Genomic DNA, 25,768 nt, shown 5'->3' with positions numbered 1-25,768 from the left:
CACTTACAGATGTAGTGACCAACTGTAGTTACTGACAGTGGTTTTCTGAAGTGTACCTGAGCCCATGTGGTGATGTCCTTTACACACTGATGTCACTTTTTGATGCAGTACCGCCTGAGGGATCGAAGGTCTCGGGCATTGCCGCTTACGTACAGTGATTTCTCCAGATTATCTGAACCTTTTGATGATAATACAAACCCTGTTTCCATTTGAGTTGGGAAATTGTGTTAGATGTAAATATAAACGGAATACAATGATTTGCTAACCATTTTCAACCCATATTCAATTGAATTCACTCCAAAGACAAGATATTTGATGTTCAAACTCATAAACTTTATTTTTTTTTTTTGCAAATAATAATTAACTTAGAATTTCATGGCTGCAACACGTGCCAAAGTAGTTGGGAAAGGGCATGTTCACCACTGTGTTACATGGCCTTTCCTTTTAACAACACTCAGTAAACGTTTGGGAACTGAGGAGTCACATTTTTTAAGCTTCTCAGGTGGAATTCTTTCCCATTCTTGCTTGATATAGCTTAAGTTGTTCAACAGTCCGGGGGTCTCCGTTGTGGTATTTTAGGCTTCATAATGCGCCACATATTTTCAATGGGAGACAGGTCTGGACTACAGGCAGGCCAGTCTAGTACCCGCACTCTTTTACTATGAAGCCACGTTGATGTAACACGTGGCTTGGCATTGTCTTGCTGAAATAAGCAGGGGCGTCCATGGTAACGTTGTTTGGATGGCAACATATGTTGCTCCAAAACCTGTGTTTACCTTTCAGCATTAATGGTGCCTTCACAGATCTGTAAGTTACCCATGTCTTGGGCACTAATACACCCCCATACCATCATAGATGCTGGCTTTTCAACTTTGCGCCTATAACAATCCGGATGGTTCTTGTCCACAGTTTCCAAAACAATTTGAAATGTGGACTGGTCAGATCACAGAACATTTTTCCACATTGTATCAGTCCATCTTAGATGAGCTCAGGCCCAGCAAAGCCGACGGCGTTTCTGGGTGTTGTTGATAAACGGTTTTTGCCTTGCATAGGAGAGTTTTAACTTGCACTTACAGATGTAGCGACCAACTATAGTTACTGACAGTGGGTTTCTGAATTGTTCCTGAGCCCATGTGGTGATATCCTTTACACACTGATGTCGCTTGTTGATGCAGTACAGCCTGAGGGATCGAAGGTCACGGGCTTAGCTGCTTACGTGCAGTGATTTCTCCAGATTCTCTGAACCCTTTGATAATATTACGGACCGTAGATGGTGAAATCCCTAAATTCCTTGCAATAGCTGGTTGAGAAAGGTTTTTCTTAAGCTGTTCAACAATTTGCTCACGCATTTGTTTACAAAGTGGTGACCCTCGCCCCATCCTTGTCTGCGAATGACTGAGCATTTCATGGAATCTACTTTTATACCCAATCATGGCACCCACCTGTTCCCAATTAGCCTGTTCACCTGTGGGATGTTCCAAATAAGTGTTGGATGAGCATTCCTCAACTTTATCAGTTTTTATTACCACCTTTCTCAAATTCTTTGTCACGTGTTGCTGGCATCAAATTCTAAAGTTAATGATTTAGTTGATGAGTTTGAACATCAAATATGTTGTCTTTGTAACATAGTCTACTGAATATGGGTTGAAAAGGATTTGCAAATCATTGTATTCCGTTTATATTTACATCTAACACAATTTCCCAACTCATATGGAAACGGGGTTTGTACAATTATGACTCATAACAGTACACTTCGTCACCTATAACACAAAGATTACACTAAAGTTTGTCTTTAAATATATAAACTGTCCATTTTTATATATAAAAATATCATTTTGTGACTTTGCGTTATGCGATGTTTGGACGCGCCTCATCAGGTTTTCAGCGACTTTGCAGGTCAAATGTCGTGAAGCCGCAACACTGTGTCAACGCAGCCAGTGATTGTGCCACGCACTCACAACCACCGCTTTGGAAATAGCGAAGGCGATTGTCTCTTTTCGCCCAACTTGACACATTTCCTCGCCAATTGCCACCGCTCCCCGTCCCTCGCAATTCTCCCCTCTTCCAGAAAGTCATCAGCTCGCTAAGCAGTAAGCAACATCGCGGCCCGCTCGGCCAAATGAGAGCACACAAATGAGTTGTGGCGCGGCGGCGTCCCGCTGGCGCCGGGCGACGGCGAGGGGGTTGGCGGCGATGGGGGGCCGCTAATGTCACGTTCACCTTGTGTTTCTCCGGCAGGCCCCGTGATGATCATTTTCTCCCCCAATTTGACGGCAAATGTGTTGCGGCGAGCGCTGAAGAGAGCGTGAGGGCGAAGGATGGCGGTACGATCCAGGAGGGGGGGTGGGGAGCACACGCGCAGAGAGGTGGGGAGGGGTGTGGGGGTGCATCTGCTCGGTGACCTTTCTCTCATTCCATCTCGCTGATGAATCCTAATGAAGGATTTCATACAATCACACTTTACAATCTATCGCCGCATCAAAGCGTGCAGTCCAATTCCAAACACACACCGTCTACATTTGCAATATCGCCACAAACAAATCGACGCCGACACGGCCGTCAAATGAGTGGGCGAGACGTGTGTGTGTGTGAGAGAGAGAGAGAGAGAGAGAGTGTGTGTGTGTTCTTGTATTTCTACCCTTCTTGAGACATCAACAAGGAAAAGTACCGTCCATATGAGGACCGGTGAACAAGTCAGGACTGAAATCATGGTCCCAATATGGAAAACCGTTGCATCTAATAGAAAATGTCTCATTTGCACCCCCTGGTGGTGAAATCTGTCAAAATGAGGGTGGTCCCAAAAAGGAGGCATTTTTCAAATTGACTGTGTCGGTTTTAAAAGTGCTCCTCCTCTTGTCAACATATGAAATAACAAGTGTGTGAAAAATTTTGAAGTGCTCCCCTTGTGGCCAACATATTTAATAACAAGCGTGTGTAAGAAATTGAAATGCGCTCCTTTAATACAAATAAATAAATCATAAAAATGTTTTCAAAAATGAATACAAAAATACAATAAATATGTTTAAAATAAAATAGAATAGAAAGCACTTTATTGATCACTGGGGGAAATTCAGCAAATTTATAGAGACATACTGTAATAACTTGAAAGTAAATAATTAAGATTAAAAACCATTTACAAACAAAAAATTCAACAAATAAAAATGAACTCAAAGCTTACCTTTTATATATGTGCATAGTATGTATATATTATTAATGTTGTAAATACACATTTTTATATATCTAGTAAGGGTGGCCCTAAAGAGGTAGGCATTATGCGGAGGTTTCAAGTTTCAAGAAGGTAAGAAATACAAGAATGTGTGTGTGTGTGTGTGTGTGTGTGTGTGTGTGTGTGTGTGTGTGTGTGTGTGTGTGTGTGTGTGTGTGTGCATTCTTGTATTTTTACCCTTCTTGAGACATCAACAAGGAAAAGTACCGTCCATATGAGGACCGGTGAACAAGTCAGGACCGAAATCATGGTCCCAATACGGAAAACCGTTGCATCTAATAGAAAATGTCTCATTTGCACCCCCTGGTGGTGAAATCTGTCAAAATGAGGGTGGTCCCAAAAAGGAGGCATTTTTTTTAAATTGACTGTGACGGTTTTAAAAGTGCTCCTCCTCTGGTCAACATATGAAATAACAAGTGTGTAAAACATTTTGAAGTGCTCCCCTTGTGGCCAACATATTTAATAACAAGTGTGTGTAAGAAATTGAAATGCGCTCTTTTAATACAAATAAATAAATCATAAAAATGTTTTAAAAAATGAATACAAAAATACAATAAATATGTTTAGAATAGAATAGAATAGAAAGTACGTTATTGATCCCTGGGGGAAATTCAGCAAATTTATGGAGACATACTGTAATAACTTGAAAGTAAATAATTAAGATTAATAACCATTTACAAACAAAAAATTCAACAAATAAAAATTAACTCAAAGCTTACCTTTCATATATTTGCATAGTATGTATATATTATTAATGTTGTAAATACAATTTTTTATATATCTAGTAAGGGTGGTCCTAAAGAGGTAGGCATTATGCGGAGGTCTCAAGAAGGTAAGAAATACAAGAATGTGTGTGTGTGTGTGTGTGTGTGTGTGTGTGTGTGTGTGTGTGTGTGTGTGTGTGTGTGTGTGTGTGTGTGTGTGTGTGTGTGTTCTTGTATTTCTATCCTTCTTGAGACATCAACAAGGAAAAGTACCATCCATATGAGGACCGGTGAACAAGTCAGGACTGAAATCATGGTCCCAATACGGAAAACCGTTGCATCTAATAGAAAATGTCTCATTTGCACCCCCTGGTGGTGAAATCTGTCAAAATAAGGGTGGTCCCAAAAAGGAGGCATTTTTTTAAATTGACTGTGTCGGTTTTAAAAGTGCTCCTCCTCTGGTCAACAAATGAAATAACAAGTGTGTAAAAAAATTGGAAGTGCTCCCCTTGTGGCCAACATATTTAATAACAAGTGTGTGTAAGAAATTGAAATGCGCTCCTTTAATAAAAATAAATAAATAATAAAAATGTTATGAAAAATTAATACAAAAATACAATAAATATGTTTAGAATAGAATAGAATAGAAAGTACTTTATTGATCCCTGGGGGAAATTCAGCAAATTTATGGAGACGTACTGTAATAACTTGAAAGTAAATAATTAAGATTAAAAACCATTTACAAACAAAAAATTCAACAAATAAAAATTAACTCAAAGCTTACCTTTTATATATTTGCATAGTATGTATATATTATTAATGTTGTAAATACAAATTGTTATATATCTAGTAAGGGTGGTCCTAAAGAGGTAGGCATTATTCGGAGGTCTCAAGAAGGTAAGAAATACAAGAATGTGTGTGTGTGTGTGTCTGCGCATGTGTGTTTGTGTTCTTGTATTTCTACCTTTCTTGAGACATCAACAAGGAAAAGTACCGTCCATATGAGGACCGGTGAACAAGTCAGGACTGAAATCATGGTCCCAATACAGAAAACCGTTGCATCTAATAAAAAATGTCTCATTTGCACCCCCTGTTGGTGAAATCTGTCAAAATGAGGGTGGTCCCAAAAAGGAGGCATTTTTTTAAATTGACTGTGTCGGTTTTAAAAAGTGCTCCTCCTCTGGTCAACATATGAAATAACAAGTGTGTAAAAAATTTGAAGTGCTCCCCTTGTGGCCAACATATTTAATAACAAGTGTGTGTAAGAAATTGAAATGCGCTCCTTTAATAAAAATAAATAAATAATAAAAATATTATGAAAAATGAATACAAAAATACAATAAATATGTTTAGAATAGAATAGAATAGAAAGTACGTTATTGATCCCTGGGGGAAATTCAGCAAATTTATAGAGACATACTGTAATAACTTGAAGTAAATAATTAAGATTAAAAACCATTTACAAACAAAAAATTCAACAAATAAAAATTAACTCAAAGCTTACCTTTTATATATGTGCATAGTATGTATATATTATTAATGTTGTAAATACAAATTTTTATATATCTAGTAAGGGTGGTCCTAAAGAGGTAGGCATTATGCGGAGGTCTCAAGAAGGTAAGAAATACAAGAATGTGTGTGTGTGTGTGTGTGTGTGTGTGTGTGTGTGTGTGTGTGTGTGTGTGTGTGTGTGTGTGTGTTCTGGCAATGCTTACTTAAAGGCCTACTGAAATGAGATTTTCTTATTTAAACGGGGATAGCAGGTCCATTCTATGTGTCATACTTGATCATTTCGCGATATTGCTGAAAGGATTTAGTAGAGAACATCGATGATAAAGTTTGCAACTTTTGGTTGCTGATAAAAAAAGCCTTGCCTGCACCGGAAGTAGCAGACGAGTAGCGTGACGTCACAGGTTGTGGAGCTCCTCACATCTGCACATTGTTTACAATCATGGCCACCAGCAGCGAGAGCGATTCGGACCGAGAAAGCGACGATTTCCCCATTAATTTGAGTGAAGATGAAAGATTTGTGGATGAGGAAAGTGAGAGTGAAGGACTAGAGGGCAGTGGGAGCGATTCAGATAGCTTATTTGGGGGACCCTTTCACATACCAACATCTTTAAATGATGATATTTTACTACTATTGTATTTGTTATATGGTATTGTGAATAAACTTGAAACTTGAAAAAAAAAAAAAAAAAAATTGAAAAAAAAAAGATGCTGTGAGAGGCGGGTGGGACCTGATATTCAGCTGGGAATGACTAAAACAGTAAATAAACACAAGACATATAATATACTCTATTAGCCACAACACAACCAGGCTTATATTTAATATGCCACAATTTAATCCCGCATAACAAACACCTCCCCCCTCCCGTCCATATAACACGCCAATACAACTCAAACACCTGCACAACACACTCAATCCCACAGCCCAAAGTACCGTTCACCTCCCCAAAGTTCATACAGCACATATATTTCCCCAAAGTCCCCAAAGTTACGTACGTGACACGCACATAGCGGCACGCACGTACAGGCAAACGATCAAATGTTTGAAAGCCGCAGCTGCGTACTCACGGTACTGCGTCTGCGTATCCAACTCAAAGTCCTCCTGGTAAGAGTCTCTGTTGTCCCAGTTCTCCACAGGCCAATGGTAAAGCTTGACTGTCATCTTTCGGGAATGTAAACAATGAAACACCGGCCGTGTTTGTGTTGCTGCAGCCGGCTGCAATACACCGCTTCCCACCTACAGCTTTCTTCTTTGCTGTCTCCATTGTTCATCGAACAAATTGCAAAAAATTCACCAACACAGATGTCCAGAATACTGTGGAATTTTGCGATGAAAACAGACGACTTAATAGCTGGCCACCATGCTGTCCCAAAATGTCCTCTACAATCCGTGACGTCACGCGCAGACGTCATCATACCGACACGTTTTCAGCAGGATATTTCGGCGCAAAATTTAAAACTGCACTTTAGTAAGCTAACCCGGCCGTATTGGCATGTGTTGCAATGTTAAGATTTCATCATTGATATATAAACTATCAGACTGCGTGGTCGGTAGTAGTGGGTTTCAGTAGGCCTTTAATGGGGACATCGCTCTGTTTACACAGTCATCTTTAGGGGACCTCTGACGGTATGGGGACAAAAAAACAGGTCCCCTAAAGGGAAACCTTTTTAAATGATAGTCAGATCCATTCTGAAGATGCCTAAGTGATTTTTAAGCTTTGGCCCTTAAAACATGTTTACTAGTTAGCTTGAGTGTGAACTTTTTTTTTTCTTTTTTTTTTTTTTTAAATGGTCCTCAGTAGTCACGTACAAACGTGTGTGAATTATGCAAAAGTATTTAAATTTGGTCCCCATGAACCAGTGTTTTTCAACCACTGTGCCGCGGCACACTAGTGTGCCGTGAGATATTGTCTGGTGTGCCGTGGGAAATTATGCAACTTCACCTAATTGGTCCCAAAAATATTTTTTTCAAATCAATAGTTATAATCTGAAAATAATGTGCCGTTGCTTTGTGTCTGTGCTGTGTAAAACTCAGCAGGGTAACCACATAATACTCCATGTCGGCAGGTGGCAGCAGGTAGTTAATTGCTTTGCAAAAGTCGGAATGTGTCGGGTGAGACGAGGATGGTTTGTTGTGATCCCAATATGCAGGTAAAAACGCATATAATGCTTAAATCAAAAATTAACATAAGGAAAAGGCAAATAAGCATAGGAATGGCTATGCAAAACACACAAGTAAAACTGAACTAGCTACCAAGCAAACAAAATGCTGGACGACAGCAAAGACTTACGACGTCCACCAAGTACATGCGTAGATGACGTGACAATCAACAATGTCCACACAAAGAAGGATAGCAACAACTTAAATAGCCTTACTTGCTAACACAAAGCAGGTGCGGGGAATAGCGCTCAAATCAAGACATGAAACTGCTACAGGAAAACATCAACAAAACAGGAAGGGCCACCAAAACTAACTAACTAAAGCACTACACAGGAAAACACCAACAAAATCAAAATAAGACACGACGACCTAGTGGAGTTTCATTTTTTAATGTTTTCTGCTGAGGGTGTGCCTCCGGAATTTTTAATGAAAAAAACGTGCCTTGCCTCAAAAAAGGTTGAAAAACACTGCCATGAACCATAATAACTCTTTTTCCCCAGGGTCCCCAGTAAGAATGGTCAGCACATTACTTCATCAATCCAGAGATTTAAAGACGTGGATGAGCTAACTGGGCAGTGGACATTTTACACCATTTTTTTTATGCCTCCACAACCTGTAGAAAGGGTGGTCCCGACAAGTGATGATCAAAAACTTGGTCCCCATTCCTAATGATAACCAGTGTGTGTGTGTGTGTGTGTGTGTGTGTGTGTGTGTGTGTGTGTGTGTGTGTGTGTGTGTGTGTGTGTGTGTGTGTGTGCGCGCGCGCACAAATTGGCCTCGCCGGAAGAGTGAGGGGCTGGAGAATCGGTTCCGGCTGCAGCTTCGTGTCAGAGCTTGTCACATTCACGTCGCAACTTGTCATATTCGCTTCAACCTTTCATCAGGCTCCACGCCGCCACGGTGCAGAGCGCGCCCGCAACGCAGCAGGGAGCAGGCAGGAGGGGGGCGGGGCCGCACAACTTGACCACCATACGTTCAAACCTAATCAATCGATATTGCAATCGATTCCGGTGGTGTGAACACTCGTAGGCGTTTCTATCAATCAATCAATATTACAATCGATACCAGTGGTGTAAAGGTTTGGTATGTATATCTTTCATGTATTGAAGTCGCTGATGCGAACCGGGAAGAAGGACGCAAAACCTTGCGGGGAGTGAATCCTTTGCAGCAGTGACATCTGCTGGGGATAAACTGGAACTGCACCAACATCACATTCAGGAGACGTACTGGAGAGGGAGGGAGGGATGGATGACTAGATGGGTGGATAGATGGATGAGTGGATGGATAGATAGAGGAGTGGATGGGTGCATGGATGGATGGATGGATGGATGACTCGATGTATGAATGACCAATGGATGGATGGATGGATGGTAGGATGAATGAGTGGATGGATGGATAGATCGATGAGTGGATGAATGGATCAACGACTGCATGGATGGATGAGTGGATAGGTGTAAGAATGGGTGAATGAATTAATAATTTAATTTAAAAAATGAATGAATGGATAGATGAATGAGTGGATGATGGATGAATGATGGATGATAGATGCATGGATGATGGGTGGATGGATTGATGGCTCAATGGCTGTATTTATGGATTGATGGGTGGGTGTATGAATGGATGAATCAATTAGTTAATTATTGGATGGATGGATGGATGGATGGATGGATGGATGGATGGATGGATGGATGGATGAGTGAATGGATAGATTGATGAGTAGATGGATGGATTAATGACTGTATGGATGGGTCAGTGGGTAGGTGTATGAATGGATGGATGAATGAATGAATTAATAATTTAATAAACAAATTAATGAATGGACAGTTGAATGAGTGGATGACAGCTGAATGACTCAATGGCTAAATGATCGATTGATAGATGTATGACCGAATGGATTGATGAGTGGATGGATGGATAGATGGATGAGTGGACAGATGGGTGTATCAACGGCTGCATGGATGGATGAGTGGATGGATGTATAAATGGGTGAATGAATGAATAATTGAATTATCAAATTATTGAATGGATAGATGAATGAGTTGAAGGTGGATGAATAGATGAATGATGGATGGATGATAGATGAATGGATGATGGATGGATGGGTGGGTGTATGAATGGCTGAATTAATTAATTATTGGATCGATTAATGAGTAAATGGATGGCTCGATGGATGGATTAAGGACTGTATGGATGGATGAGTGGGTGGGTGTATGAATGGATGGAAGGATGAATGAGTGGATGGATGGATAGATCGATGAGTGGATGGATGGATCAACGACTGCATGGATGGATGAGTGGGTAGGTGTGAGAATGGGTGAATGAATGAATAATTTAATTTAAAAAATGAATGAATGGATAGGTGAATGAGTGGATGATGGATGAATGATGGATTGATGGGTGGATGGATTGATGGCTCAATGACTGTATGTATGGATTGATGGGTGGGTGTATGAATGGATGAATTAATTAGTTAATTATTGGATGGATGGATGATGGATGGATGAATGAGTGAATGGGTAGATTGATGAGTAGATGGATGGATTAATGACTGTATGGATGGGTCAGTGGGTGGGTGTATGAATGGATGATGAACGAATGAACGAATTAATCATTTAATGAACAAATTAATGAATGGACAGTTGAATGAGTGGATGACAGCTGAATGACTCGATGGCTAAATGATCAATGTATGACCGAATGGAGTGATGAGTGGATGGATGGATAGATGCATGCATGGATGGATGAGTGGATGGATGTATAAATGGGTGAATGAATGAATAATTGAATTATCAAATTATTGAATGGATAGATGAATGAGTTGAAGGTGGATGAATAGATGAATGATGGATGGATGATAGATGAATGGATGATGGATGATGGATGGATGGTAGGATGAATGAGTGGATGGATGGATAGATCAATGAGTGGATGGATGGATCAACGACTGCATGGATGGATGAGTGGGTAGGTGTAAGAATGGGTGAATGAATTAATAATTTAATTTAAAAAATGAATGAATGGATAGATGAATGAGTGGATGATGGATGAATGATGGATGGGTGGATGATGGATGCATGGATGATGGGTGGATGGATTGATGGCTCAATGACTATGTATGGATTGATGGGTGGGTGTATGAATGGATGAATTAATTAGTTATTTATTGGATGGATGGGTGGATGGATGCATGAGTGAATGGATAGATTGATGAGTAGATGGATGGATTAATGACTGTATGGATGGGTCAGTGGGTGGGTGTATGAATGGATGGATGAATGAATGAATGAATCATTAAATGAACAAATTAATGAATGGACAGTTGAATGAGTGGATGACAGCTGAATGACTCAATGGCTAAATGATCGATTGATAGATGTGTGACCTAATGGATTGATGAGTGGATGGATGGATAGATGGATGCGTGGACAGATGGATGGATCAACGACTGCATGGATGGATGAGTGGATGGATGTATAAATGGGTGAATGAATAAATAATTGAATTATCAAATTATTGAATGGATAGATGAATGATTTGAAGGTGGATGAATAGATGAATGATGGATGGATGATAGATGAATGGATGATGGATGGGTGGATCAATGACTATGTATGCATTGATGGGTGGGTGTATGAATGGCTGAATTAATGAATTATTGGATCGATGAATGAGTAAATGGATGGCTCGATGGATGAGTAGATGGATGGATTAAGGACTGTATGGATGGATGAGTGGGTGGGTGTATGAATGGATGGATGGATGGATGAATGAATAATTTAATAAACAAATTAATGAATGGATAGATGAATGAGTGGATGATGGATTAATGAATGAATGACATATGAATGACTCGATGGATGAATGATCGATTGATAGATAGATGTATGGATGGATGAATGAGTGGATGGATGGATAGATGGATGATGGATAGATGATGGACAGATGGATGGATGGATGGATGGATCAATGACTGCATGGATGGATGAGTAAGTGGATTTATGAATGGGTGAATTAATTAATAATCTAATAAACAAATTAATGAATGAGTGGATGATGGATTAATGATGGATGGATCATAGATGAATGGATGATGGATGGATGGATGATCAATGACTGTATGTATGGATTGATTGCTGGGTGTATCAATGAATTAATTAATTAATTATTGTATGGGTTGATGGATGGATGAATGAGTGCATGGATGGATTAATGATGGTATGGATGGATGAGTGGGTGGGTGTATGAATGGATGGATGAATGAATTAATAATTTAATAAACAAATTAATGAATGGCTAGATGAATGAGTGGATGGTGGATGAATGAATGAATGATAGAGGGCTGGATGGATGGATTTTATGAATGGATAAATTAATACATTAATTATTGAATGGATGGATGAGTGTATGGATGGATTGATACATAGATGTATAGATGGATGGATGATGGATGGATGAGTTGATACATGAGTTGAGTGGGTGGGTGTATAAATGAATAAATAAATAAATAAATAAATTATTGGATGGAAGGATAAGTGGATGGACGAATAAATGGATAAACAAGTGAGTGGATGGATGGATGGTTAAATGGGCAGATGAATGGGTGGATGGATGATTGGATGAATGTATAAATGACTGAATAAATAAATAAATAAATAAATGATAGAAGAATGAGTGGATGGATGTTAAATTAGTGGATAAATGGATGGATGGAGGTTTGGATGAATGTATAAATGACTGACTAAATAAATAAATAAATGATAGAAGAATGAGTGGATGGATGGCCCTGCGATGAGGTGGCGACTTGTCCAGGGTGTACACCGCCTTCCGCCCGAATGCAGCTGAGATAGGCGCCAGCGACCCCCCGCGACCCCAAAAAGGGACAAGCGGTAGCAAATGGATGGATGGATGAGTGGATGGATGATAAATAAGTGAATGAAAGGATGGATGGATGGCTCAATGATTTAATGAGTAAGTGAATATATGTACGAATGAATGAATGTGTGGATGAATGGATGGATGGATGAATGAATGTATGAATGAATGAATGGATGCATGAATGAATAGGTGTTTGGATGTATGAATGAACGAATGTATGGATGAATGAATGTATGGATGAATGTACACATGTATAAATGAATGTATGAATGTATGAAGGGATGAATGAATGAATAAATGAATGGATGAATTTACAAATGTATGAATGGATGAGTGAATGGATGTATGTCTGAATGAATGGATGTATGTACGAATGAATGAATGAATGTATGGATGAATGGATGGATGGATAAATGAATGTATGAATGAATGAATGGATGCATGAATGAATAGGTGTTTGGATGTATGAATGAACAAATGTATGGATGAATGAATGTATGGATGAATGTACTAATGTATAAATGAATGTATGAATGTATGAAGGGATGAATGAATGAATAAATGAATGGATGAATTTACAAATGGATGAATGGATGAGTGAATGGATGTATGTCTGAATGAATGAATGAATGAATGGATGTATGAATGATCCATACAGTAATATCCAGTTTATTTGTAAACATAAACAATTATTGATCCATACAGTAATATTCAGTGTATTTGTAAAGATAAATAATTATTGATCCGTACAGTAGCATCCAGTGTATTTGTAAAGATAAATAATTATTGATCCGTACAGTAGTATCCAGCGTATTTGTAAAGATAAATAATTATTGATCCGTACAGTAATATCCAGTGTATTTGTAAAGATAAATAATTATTGATCCATACAGTACTATCCAGTGTATTTGTAAAGATAAATAATTATTGATCCATACAGTAATATGCAATGAATTGCTGCCCTGAGGCTGATTGGATAGTGTTGTGAAGGTGTTGCATGATAACAATGATAGTGTGGCATCTTTCTTGGTGTCGTTAGCAGAAGGCTGCTGCTCTCTGCACAGTTGCTGTATGAATGATGCTCCACATGGATCATTAGCGGCAGCACATCAAATAATAGAAAAGTGGAACCTCGGAGGAAAAGGTGCCGTGATTGGATGGCAGGACTGACTGCATCTGAACAGCTGTGATTTCTCTCTGATGAGACTTTCAATTGCCATGACTTTCTCTATCAATATCACACGTTAATGAGACAATCTATGCTCGCCGCCCCGTGCGCGTATGAAAATATGCGCTCCTCTCTGCACAAGGCCCAGTTGATCACGGCGCAGGGCGACAGCTGCGCCACAAATCAGAGCCCATTTAGCGCTGACAGAGTCGTTAAAGGCTGCTCATCTCATAAAACACAACGCACATGGTCAAATAGCTCTCACCACACTCGCACTCATAACTCAAGCTGCTGGGCACACCCGCCACGGCCGTTACCGTCGCACGCAAAGTCCAAGTGAGCATGTAAACTAAGACGGTCATGAGCAGGATGATAAGCATTATGTCACAGAAGTAATGACCAATGTTTGGTGAACAAACTGCAGCTTGAAATGTGTTTGATTATGGCCTCTTCACCACACACGCCGGAAGGCTGTGCAGTACACGTATTTCTATCCATGTCAACAATCTACAAACCCTGTTTCCATATGAGTTGGGAAATTGTGTTAGATGTAAATATAAACGGAATACAATGATTTGCAAATCATTTTCAACCCATATTCAATTGAATGCACTACAAAGACAAGATATTTGATGTTCAAACTCATAAACTTTATTTTTTTTTGCAAATAATCATTAACTTAGAATTTCATGGCTGCAACACGTGCCAAAGTAGTTGGGATAGGGCTGTTCACCACTGTGTTACATGGCCTTTCCTTTTAACAACACTCAGTAAACGTTTGGGAACTGAGGAGACACATTTTTTAAGCTTCTCAGGTGGAATTCTTTCCCATTCTTGCTTGATGTACAGCTTAAGTTGTTCAACAGTCCGGGGGTCTCCGTTGTGGTATTTTAGGCTTCATAATGCGCCACACATTTTCAATGGGAGACAGGTCTGGACTACAGGCAGGCCAGTCTAGTACCCGCACTCTTTTACTATGAAGCCACGTTGATGTAACTTGTGGCTTGGCATTGTCTTGCTGAAATAAGCAGGGGCGTCCATGGTAACGTTGCTTGGATAGCAACATATGTTGTTCCAAAACCTGTATGTACCTTTCAGCATTAATGGTGCCTTCACAGATGTGTAAGTTACCCATGTCTTGGGCACTAATACACCCCCATACCATCACAGATGCTGGCTTTTCAATTTTGCGCCTAGAACAATCCGGATGGTTCTTTTCCTCTTTGGTCCGGAGGACACGACGTCCACAGTTTCCAAAAACAATTTGAAATGTGAACTCGTCAGACCACAGAACACTTTTCCACTTTGTATCAGTCCATCTTAGATGAGCTCAGGCCCAGCGAAGCCGACGGCATTTCTGGGTGTTGTTGATCAACGGTTTTCGCCTTGCATAGGAGAGTTTTAACTTGCACGTACAGATGTAGCGACCAACTGTAGTTACTGACAGTGGGTTTCTGAAGTGTTCCTGAGCCCATGTGGTGATATCCTTTACACACTGATGTCGCTTGTTGATGCAGTACAGCCTGAGGGATCGAAGGTCACGGGCTTAGCTGCTTACGTGCAGTGATTTCTCCAGATTCTCTGAACCCTTTGATGATATTACGGACCGTAGATGGTGAAATCCCTAAATTCCTTGCAATAGCTTGTTGAGAAAGGTGTTTCTTAAACTGTTCAACAATTTGCTCACGCATTTGTTGACAAAGTGGTGACCCTCGCTCCATCCTTGTTTGTGAATGACTGAGCTTTTCATGGAATCTACTTTTATACCCAATCATGGCACTCACTTGTTCCCAATTTGCCTGTTCACCTGTGGGATGTTCCAAATAAGTGTTTGATGAGCATTCCTCAACTTTATCAGTATTTATTGCCACCTTTCCCAACTTCTTTGTCACGTGTTGCTGGCATCAAATTCTAAAGTTAATGATTATTTACAAAAAAAAAAGTTTATCAGTTTGAACATCAAATATGTTGTCTTTGTATTTATATCTAACACAATTTCCCAACTCATATGGAAACAGGGTTTGTACATTATGTCACATACGATGCCGTACTACGTCACATAGGGATGGGTATCCAATGTGGTTCTTTTATACGTACCGACTAAGTTCTGTCGGCATTCACGCAAAATCAAACCATATTTCCATACCTTTGTTGCGAATGACGTCATGACACCTGGCGGGCAAACAGGCGCATTTGTAGTGGACCGTTGTTGTGATTGTCCATGCCAACAAAGCAAGCATGCCTGACGGAAAGCACTCAAAAGTAAGGCTCCACTTTTCAAAATGTGCTCGCTCGATGCTTATGTGCAAACCCCAAAACCAGTGAAGTTTGCACGTATGTAAATGGTAAATAAAAACAGAATATAATGATTTGCAAATCATTTTCAACCTATATTCATTTGAATAAACTGCAAGGACAAGATATTTAACGTTCAAACTGGAAAACGTTGTTATTTTTTGCAAATATTACCTCATTTGGAATTTGATGCCTGCAACATGTTTAAAAAAAGCTGGCACAAGTGGCAAAAAAGACTGAGAAAGTTGAAGAATGCTCATCAAACACTTATTTGGAACATCCCACAGGTGAACAGGCTAATTGGGAACAGGTGGGTGCCATGAAATGCTCAGTCATTCACATACAAGGATGGGGGGAGGGTCACCACTTTGTGAACAAATGCGTGAGCATAGTGTTTAGGAACAACATTTCTCAATCAGCTATTGCAAGGAATTAGGGATTTCACCATTTATGGTCCGTAATATCATCAAAAGGTTCAGACAATCTGGAGAAATCACTGAAAGTAAGCAGCAAGGCTGAAAACCAACATTGAATGGCTGTGACCTTCGATCACTCAGGTAATACTGCATCAAAAACCGACATCAGTGTGTAAAGGATATAAATGGTAAATGGGTTATACTTGTATAGCGCTTTTCTACCTTCAGGGTACTCAAAGTGCTTTGACACTATTTCCACATTCACACACACACTCACTGATGACGGGAGCTGCCATGCAAGACCCTAACCACGACACATCAGGAGCAAGGGTGAAGTGTCTTGCTCAAGGACACAATGGACATGACGAGGTTGGTGGGGATTGAACCTGGAACCCTCAGGTTGCCGGCACGGCCATTCTCCCAACCACGCCACGCTGTCCCCACATGGGCTCAGAAACACTTCAGAAAACCACTGTCAGTAACTACAGTTCGTCTCCACATCTGTAAGTGCAAGTTAAAACTATACTATGCAAAGCCAAAGCCATTTATCAACAACACCCAGAAACGCCGCCGGCTTTGCTGGGCCCGAGCTCATCTAAGATGGACTGATGCAAAGTGGAAAAGTGTTCTGTGGTCTGACGAGTCTACATTTCAAATAGTTTTTGGAAACTGTGGATGTTGTGTCCTGCGGAACAAATAGGAAAAGAACCATCCGGATTGTTATAGGCGCAAAGTTGAAAAGCCAGCATCTGTGATGGTATGGGGGTGTATTGGTGCTCAAGACATGGGGAACTTACACATCTGTGAAGGCGCCATTAATGCTGAAAGGTACATACAGGTTTTGGAGCAACATGTGTTGCCATCCAAGCAACGTTATCATGGACGCCCCTGCTTATTTCAGCAAGACAATGCCAAGCCACGTGTTACAACAGCTTGGCTTCATAGTAAAAGAGTGTGGGTACTAGACTGGCTTGCCTGTAGTCCAGACCTGTCTCCCATTGAAAATGTGTGGCGCATTATGAAGCCTAAAATACCACAATGAAGACCCCGGACTGTTGAACAACTTAAGCTGTACATCAAGCAAGAATGGGAAAGAATTCCACCTGAAAAGCTTAAAAAATGTGTCTCCTCAGTTCCCAAACGTTTACTGAGTGTTGTTAAAAGGAAAGGCCATGTAACACAGTGGTAAAACTGCCCCTGTGACAACTTTTTTGCAATGTGTTGCTGCCATTAAATTATAAGTTAATGATTATTTGCAAAAAAAAAAAAAATTACGTTTCTCAGTTGGAACATTAAATATCTTGTCTTTGCAGTCTATACAATTGAATATAAGTTGAAAGGGATTTGCAAATCATGGTATTCTGTTTTTATTTACCATTTACACAACGTGCCAACTTCACTGGTTTTGGGTTTTGTATTTTTGAATGGCCATTTTATGACATCCAGTCTTCTACAACTACAGTTGCTGCTAAGTGAATCTGCCATTTTCTGTCACCATAAAACATATCAGACTAAAATGTGAAAACCATGCAAATCTCCCAATTTACTACAACTAGTGTATTGAGAGTGATAGTGTTGACATAAGAATAAGAAGTATGGAGTTAAATTATTGCCACAAACTCAAAAAAATAAAAAAAATAAATGTTTTTACAAAGTCAAATAAAAAATTCGGAAACTTGAACAGATGTTTTACAAACTCTAAAATGTTTCACAAACTCAAAAATATGTTTCACAAACACACTAAGGGATTTGCAGGTAGAAAAAAATGTGTATTCTTCGCGCAATCTTTGTTTCTCACGCGCATGAACTGTAGTTCACAACCTTCAACAGCAGGTGGTGCTGCTGAGTCACTTTAAGGCTGACGGAGATATTGACTTGTGACAACGAAGAAGAAAAAGAAAATGAAGAAGAAAAAAAAGTAAAAGAAAAAGAAAAAAGAAAAACAAGAAGAAGAGGAAATAGAAGGGAAAAGAGAAAATAGAAAGAAAAGTAAAAGAAAAAGAAAAAGAAAAAGAAGAGGAAGAGGAAGTAGAAGGGGGAAGAACAATGAATAGAAAATTAAAAAGAGAAAGTAGAAGAAAAAGAAAAAGAGAAAGAAAAAGAAAAAGAAAAAAGAAAAAGAAGAAGAGCAAGTAGAAGAAAGAAAAAAATAAATAGAAAAAGAAAAAAGAAAAAGAAAAAGTAAAAGAAAAAGAAAAGAAGAAGAGGGACAGGAAGGAGAAGATGAAGAAGAAGAAGACGAAGTAGAAGGGAAAAGAAAACAGAAAAGAAAAAGAAAAAGAAGAAGAAGAAAAAATAAAACGTAAAAGAAAAATTTAAAAAAGAAGAAGAGGGAAAGAAAGGAGAAGATGAAGAAGAAGAATTAGAGGACGTAGAAAGAAGAAGAAGTAGAAGGAAAATGAAAAAAGTAAAAAACAAAGAGGGAAAGGAAGGAGATGATGAAGAAAAAGAATTAGAGGAAGTACAAAGAAGAAGAAGAAGAAGAAGAAGAAGAAGAAGAAGAAGAAGAAGAAGAAGAAGAAGAAGAAGAAGAAGAAGAAGAAGAAGAAGAAGAAGAAGAAGAAAAGGGAAAGGGAAAGGAAAAATAAGAAGAAAAGGAACTAGAAGGAAGAAGAAGAAAAAGAAAAAGAAAAAAAGAAATAAGCCTGTGAAACATTTTTGTGAGTTTGTGGTACATTTTAGAGTTTATCAAACATTTTTGAGTTTATTAAAAATGTTTTGTGTTTGTGAAACATTTTGAGTTTCTCAAAAAATGTTGACTTTGTGAAACATTTTTGAGTTTGTGAAACTGTTTTGGAGTTTGTAAAAAAAAATGTGAGTATGTGAAACATTTTTGAGTTTGTGAAACTTAGTTTTTTAGTTTGTGAAACTTTTTTTGAGTTTTTTAAACATTTTTGAGTTTGTGAAACATTTTTTTTAGTTTGTGAAAAAAATTTGAGTTTGTGAAACATTTTTGAATTTGTAAAAAATGTGAGTTTGACTCAAAAATGTTTCACAAACTAACATTTTTTTTTTTAGTTTGTGAAACTTTTTGAGTTTGTGAAACTTTTTTTTTTAGTTTGTGAAACATTTTTGAGTTAGTAAAACATTTGAGTTTGTGAAACTTTTTTTTTTAGTTTGTGAAACTTTTTTGAGTTAGTAAAACATTTTTGAGTTTGTGAAAAAATTTTCAGTTAGTGAAACGTTGTGTTGAGTGTGTGAAGTTTTGTCAGTCATTTCCCACCATAAAGCAATATGTATGTGCGTACGTGATTGTTGTTCTTCTAAAGCAGGGGTCTCAAACATGCGGCCCGCGGGCCAATTGCGGCCTGCGAGACGTTATTTCGCGGCCCCCACCTTAACATGATAGTTTAATGTTAGTGCGGCTCGCAAGTTTGAAATGAATGACGCTTGACAGCGTTGTGTGCTGAGCTGTAGGATTATACCAATCACGGTTGCTCTCGACAGTATCAAGTGCGTGACATGATGGCACTGCTTTTAGCGTCCTCTGGAAACTGTCACCGCTTCATCTTATTCTCCATACTAACAGAGTGCTGGCACAAACACATGTTGTATGAGGCTTCTGCAGACACTCGCATGTTAATGCAAGACATACTTGAGGAACATGTCACACTGAGGGTGGTCATATTTTATTGTATTTAATGTTTAACACTGTTACAAATATGCGCCACACTGTGAACCCACACCAAACAAGAATGACAAACACATTTCGGGAGAACATCCGCACCTAAACACAACAGAACAAATACCCAGAATCCTTTGCAGCCCTAACTCTTCCGGGCTACAAAAACACCCCCGCTACCCCCAACCCCGCCTCCTCCCAACCCCGCCCATCTCCCGAATTCGGAGGTCTCAAGGTTGGCAAGTATGCATTGACGTAACTTGCGTGATGCAAGCAGAGAAACATTTTGCCGCTTTTCCACGACACCCGCACACGCTCTCCCTCCCTCCCTCCCTCGCTCGCTCGCCCGCCCGCCTGCTCGCTCCCGCCCCCGTTGTAAACAGTCCGGGCGGGGAAGACGAGCGGTCCGGTAGCTTCCAAAGCACTCCGCCGAAGGACCGAGCGACAATACATAAGTGTGGTGCACTGGACCCCAGCGCTGATACTCCGACAGAGAGTCGCTGGGCGAATCAGACGTGGAACACGTTAGTGGTGATGTTAGCCCGTTCGGGGCTAATTGTGCTACCGTAACTGTAAACTCCACGGCGAGACCCCCCCGTTGGCGATTTTTGACGCAATATTTCATTTGTTGAGCACAGGGGTACCCCGACGTGTCTTATTTCATTTCATTTCATTTGTATTTATCTCCTTCATTGATGTGCATCTTTGATCGATAGACAATTATACCTCAATTATTCAATTATACATTTACACACCAATGCCTGAGAAGGAGCAGGATGAAGAAACATCTTATATTTTTCTGCCTCCTTCAACATAATACGTAGTCTTACTTAATGATATCATATAAACCAACAATTACATCCAAATATAACGAAAACAAACAAAAAAACACACAAAAAAAACACAAGAAGTGCAAAACTTCATGATGTACAAACCGAACAAAAAAAACATGATACAAAACAAATACAAAACCAGGCAAAAAATAAGTAAATTAATAAATATAAAGCAAAATGTAAACACTTATGGCTGTCCATATGATCTTATTGTTCTGTCTTTATATATTTTTTCAATTGGAATATATTTTTACAATCTTTTATCTCATTGTAAAGACAAATCCATAGTTTAACCCCCACCACTGATATGCACATTTGTTTTAAAGTTGTCCTTGAATACTGATGTTGGAAATGACCTTTTCTTCTATGCTCTTCATTCTCAGAAGTGATGACAAACATTTTTTGTAAATTTGCTGGTAATGTTTTACTTTTAGCCTTAAACATGACACATAATGTCTGTAACTTTACTAGCTCCTGTAATTTCAATAAACCAGAATTAATTAATAATATGTTAGTGTGTTCTAAGTAATCTACTTTATAAATAATCCTTATAGCTCTTTTCTGTAGTTGATACAGACAAAGTTGCGGTGCACAAGGAATACAATTTGAAACGTCATTATACAACTAGACATGCTGAGGAGTATGCAAAATACCAGGTAGATGAGAGAGTGAACCAGGTTGCAAATTTTAAAACCAGTCTACTGAGGCAACAATATTTTGTCAAGAAAGCAAGCAAAAAGAGCGATGCAGCAGTCAAAGCTAGCTACATGGTGAGTGAGATGGTTGCTAGGGCGGGAAAGCCATTCAAAGAAGGTGAATTCATTAAAAAGGTCATGTTAGATTTTTTTAAGAAATCTTTTTTTGCGGCCCAGCTTCACCCAGTTTCTGCATCCAGTGGCCCCCAGGTAAATTGAGTTTGAGACCCCTGTTCTAAAGTATGCTCTAACTACAAGTTAGCTGACAAGAGGAAACTAGTCATGGTCACTGAATTCCCAGTGGCAACAAAACAAGACAATTTAATTTTCTTACCTTTGTCAGAGAAGTGTCCATCCTGCATGGCCTGGTCAGCGTCAAAGAGAACCGTGACTGATGACCCGCTGCCTTCAAACATCACCTGTCTGGGGGGAAAAAAACAAAATAAGCATTTACTGAAAGCTTTTTTGAACAATTCTGTTTTGGTTTTTTTCAAATTCACTCGAACAACATCAAAGCGCACCATCCTGCGATGCAAACAATGATGGTGCGTAACCTGGAGAAAAGGAAGTTGGAGGCATGAACAAGGGTGAACAAAGTTCTGCACACATTTCTGAAAATCAGTGACTAAGCGGCAGATGACAAGATCACAAAGCAAAAAGCTTCCTCTTCTTGTCAAAAAGGGTTTGTGCTTTTCTTGCCACTTGAGCGTTCATTCAGGACACCACTGCGCTATGATGTAACATTCAGCGGGAAAAGAAAGCCTAAAACAGCTGCGGGCCATGACCGCACTGAGCATGTGCCAACCAGACAAACACACGTAACAGTACACAAACCGATACTCGCTTATAGGACAGGGGTGTCCTAACTTTGTCTACTGAGGGCCGCACACTGAAAAAATGAAAGCATGTTGGCACCATTTTTATATTTTTTATTTTCAAAACCAATACAATATATACGTTTTTTTTGGTCTCGGGGACCCTTAACCCTTAACTTCAGAACTCATTTATTTTTTATGTTTTTGATTTTTGTTTATTTTATGCCTTTTTTGTCAAATAAAACTTAGTTTTTACTATGGCAAACGAGAAATATGCAAGATTGTCCCTCAAAAAAGTGGAATATTTCAAGTAATTGGAGCCTTCAATATTTTGATAATTCATAACACCATTGATTTTGATGCATTATTATTTTTTGAGCAATGTCAGTTTAAAAAATAAAATACTCTAAAATTCTTGGGATATAAAAGGTCCCCACTCAGAGAAGTGTTAAAGATAAGTAATTCAAGGTATATATATATATATATATATATATATATATATATATATATATATATATATATATATATATATATATATATATATATATATATATATATGTATGTGTGGGAAAAAAATCACAAGACTATTTCATCTCTACAGGCCTGTTTCATGAGGGGGGGGTACCCTCAATCGTCAGGAGATTTTAATGGGAGCATTCGCATACCATGGTTTATATAGGGCACAGAGTGGGTGGGTACAGGCTGGCCTAGGGGCGTGGTGATTGGCTCATGTGTTACCTAGGAGGTGTTTCCGTCTATGGCGGCATGTTGTTACAATTTCGCTGCGCTTGTTGAGGGATGACAGGTCTGGACGGTAAATAATAAACAGTTTCTCTTTCAAGCATAGGTTGCATCTTTTATTACCACTATTGTAAGGTGTGCTAGATGCAAGAATTTGCCATGTTATTGAATATTCAACATTATTGTCTTTGAGGTCCCAAATGTGTTTGCTGAGTTCCGTGGTATTTCGCAGGTTTTTGTTCCTGAAAGAAGCCTTGTGATTGTTCCATCGGTTTTGAATTCTCCCTCGGTTAATCCTACATATGTGTCGGATGTGTTAATGTCCTTGCGTATTACCTTAGATTGGTAGACAACTGATGTTTGTAAGCACCCCCCGTTGAGAGGGCAATCAGGTTTCTTTCGACAATTACATCCTTTGTTGGTTTTGGAGTCGCTCTGTCTGAGGGCCGACGGCTCATTTGCAATTGTTTTGTTGTGGTTTGAGATGATTTGTCGTATATTGTTCATGCAGCTGTAGCTCAATTTAATGTTGTTCTTGTTGAATACTTTTCTTAGGATGTTGTCTTTGGGAAAGTGTTTGTCAATCAGATTGAGGAATTTGTGTCCAATGTTCGTTGAGACGTTTTTGCTGTATGGGGGGTTGTACCAGATGATGTCGTTCCGTTTTCTGTTCTTTTTTGGCTGGTTTCCTGGCGTGGGTTCATAGGTGAGGGTGAAATTGTATCCGCTTTCATCAAGGGCTTTTTGGTACGGGGGGGTTGCTTGGTCAAATTCAGCTTTGCTAGATGACAGCATCGATAGCCTTTTATTGATTCCGGTAGGTATTCTTTTCGTGGTGGTGGGTGGGTGGTTGCTGTCATGGTGCACGTATTGGAGTGTTGCCACGCCGTCCAATAGTGGTAATAAAAGATGCAACCTATGCTTGAAAGAGAAACTGTTTATTATTTACCGTCCAGACCTGTCATCCCTCAACAAGCGCAGCGAAATTGTAACAACATGCCGCCATAGACAGAAACACCTCCTAGGTAACACATGAGCCAATCACCACGCCCCTAGGCCAGCCTGTACCCACCCACTCTGTGCCCTATATAAACCATGGTATGCGAATGCTCCCATTAAAATCTCCTGACGATTGAGGGTACCCCCCCTCATGAAACAGGCCTGTAGAAATGAAATAGTCTTGTGATTTTTTTCCCACACATACATATATTGCGCTCTACTACGGTATCGAGCACTATTTTTTGGATAACCTTATTAAGACATATATATATATATATATATATATATATATATATATATACACACATACACACACATATATATATATACATATATATATATATATATATATATATATATATATATATATATATATATACATATATATACACATATATATATATATACACATATATACACATATATATATATATATACACACATATATATATATACAGGTAAAAGCCAGTAAATTAGAATATTTTGAAAAACTTGATTTATTTCAGTAATTGCATTCAAAAGGTGTAACTTGTACATTATATTTATTCATTGCACACAGACTGATGCATTCAAATGTTTATTTCATTTAATTTTGATGATTTGAAGTGGCAACAAATGAAAATCCAAAATTCCGTGTGTCACAAAATTAGAATATTACTTAAGGCTAATACAAAAAAGGGATTTTTAGAAATGTTGGCCAACTGAAAAGTATGAAAATGAAAAATATGAGCATGTACAATACTCAATACTTGGTTGGAGCTCCTTTTGCCTCAATTACTGCGTTAATGCGGCGTGGCATGGAGTCGATGAGTTTCTGGCACTGCTCAGGTGTTATGAGAGCCCAGGTTGCTCTGATAGTGGCCTTCAACTCTTCTGCGTTTTTGGGTCTGGCATTCTGCATCTTCCTTTTCACAATACCCCACAGATTTTCTATGGGGCTAAGGTCAGGGGAGTTGGCGGGCCAATTTAGAACAGAAATACCATGGTCCGTAAACCAGGCACGGGTAGATTTTGCGCTGTGTGCAGGCGCCAAGTCCTGTTGGAACTTGAAATCTCCATCTCCATAGAGCAGGTCAGCAGCAGGAAGCATGAAGTGCTCTAAAACTTGCTGGTAGACGGCTGCGTTGACCCTGGATCTCAGGAAACAGAGTGGACCGACACCAGCAGATGACATGGCACCCCAAACCATCACTGATGGTGGAAACTTTACACTAGACTTCAGGCAACGTGGATCCTGTGCCTCTCCTGTCTTCCTCCAGACTCTGGGACCTCGATTTCCAAAGGAAATGCAAAATTTGCTTTCGTCAGAAAACATGACTTTGGACCACTCAGCAGCAGTCCAGCTGGTGTCGGTCCACTCTGTTTCCTGAGATCCAAGGAGGAAGCCGGAGTACCCGGAGGGAACCCACGCAGTCACGGGGAGAACATGCAAACTCCACACAGAAAGATCCCGAGGCCGGGATTGAACTCACGACTACTCAGGACCTTCGTATTGTGAGGCAGACGCACTAACCCCTCTACCACCATGCTGCCTATACTGTATATATATACTTTATATATATATATATACAAACCCCGTTTCCATATGAGTTGGGAAATTGTGTTAGATGCCGAGGTGGGTAGAGTAGCCAGAAATTGTACTCAAGTAAGAGTACTGTTACTTTAGAGATTTATTACTCAAGTAAAAGTAAGGAGTAGTCACCCAAATA

General features: G+C 39.3%; 1 protein-coding gene across 3 annotated transcripts in view; it reads right to left on the bottom strand.

The window, feature by feature from the left end:
- Positions 1-25,768, bottom strand: part of LOC133570656 (myelin transcription factor 1-like) — a 430,657-nt gene that overhangs the window by 397,307 nt on the left and 7,582 nt on the right. For all 3 annotated transcript variants that reach the window (XM_061923347.2, XM_061923352.2, XM_061923365.2), the window contains exon 2: positions 21,839-21,927. In XM_061923347.2, coding sequence (XP_061779331.1) covers positions 21,839-21,920 — 82 coding nt within the window. In that variant the 5' untranslated portion in view covers positions 21,921-21,927. The remainder of the gene's footprint in view (positions 1-21,838; positions 21,928-25,768) is intronic.

Source organism: Nerophis lumbriciformis, linkage group LG01, assembly GCF_033978685.3.
Source record: "Nerophis lumbriciformis linkage group LG01, RoL_Nlum_v2.1, whole genome shotgun sequence".
NCBI classification, from domain to species: Eukaryota; Metazoa; Chordata; class Actinopteri; order Syngnathiformes; family Syngnathidae; genus Nerophis; species Nerophis lumbriciformis.
The sequence above is the reverse complement of the archived record's forward strand: the minus strand, read 5'-3'. Positions and strand labels throughout refer to the sequence as shown.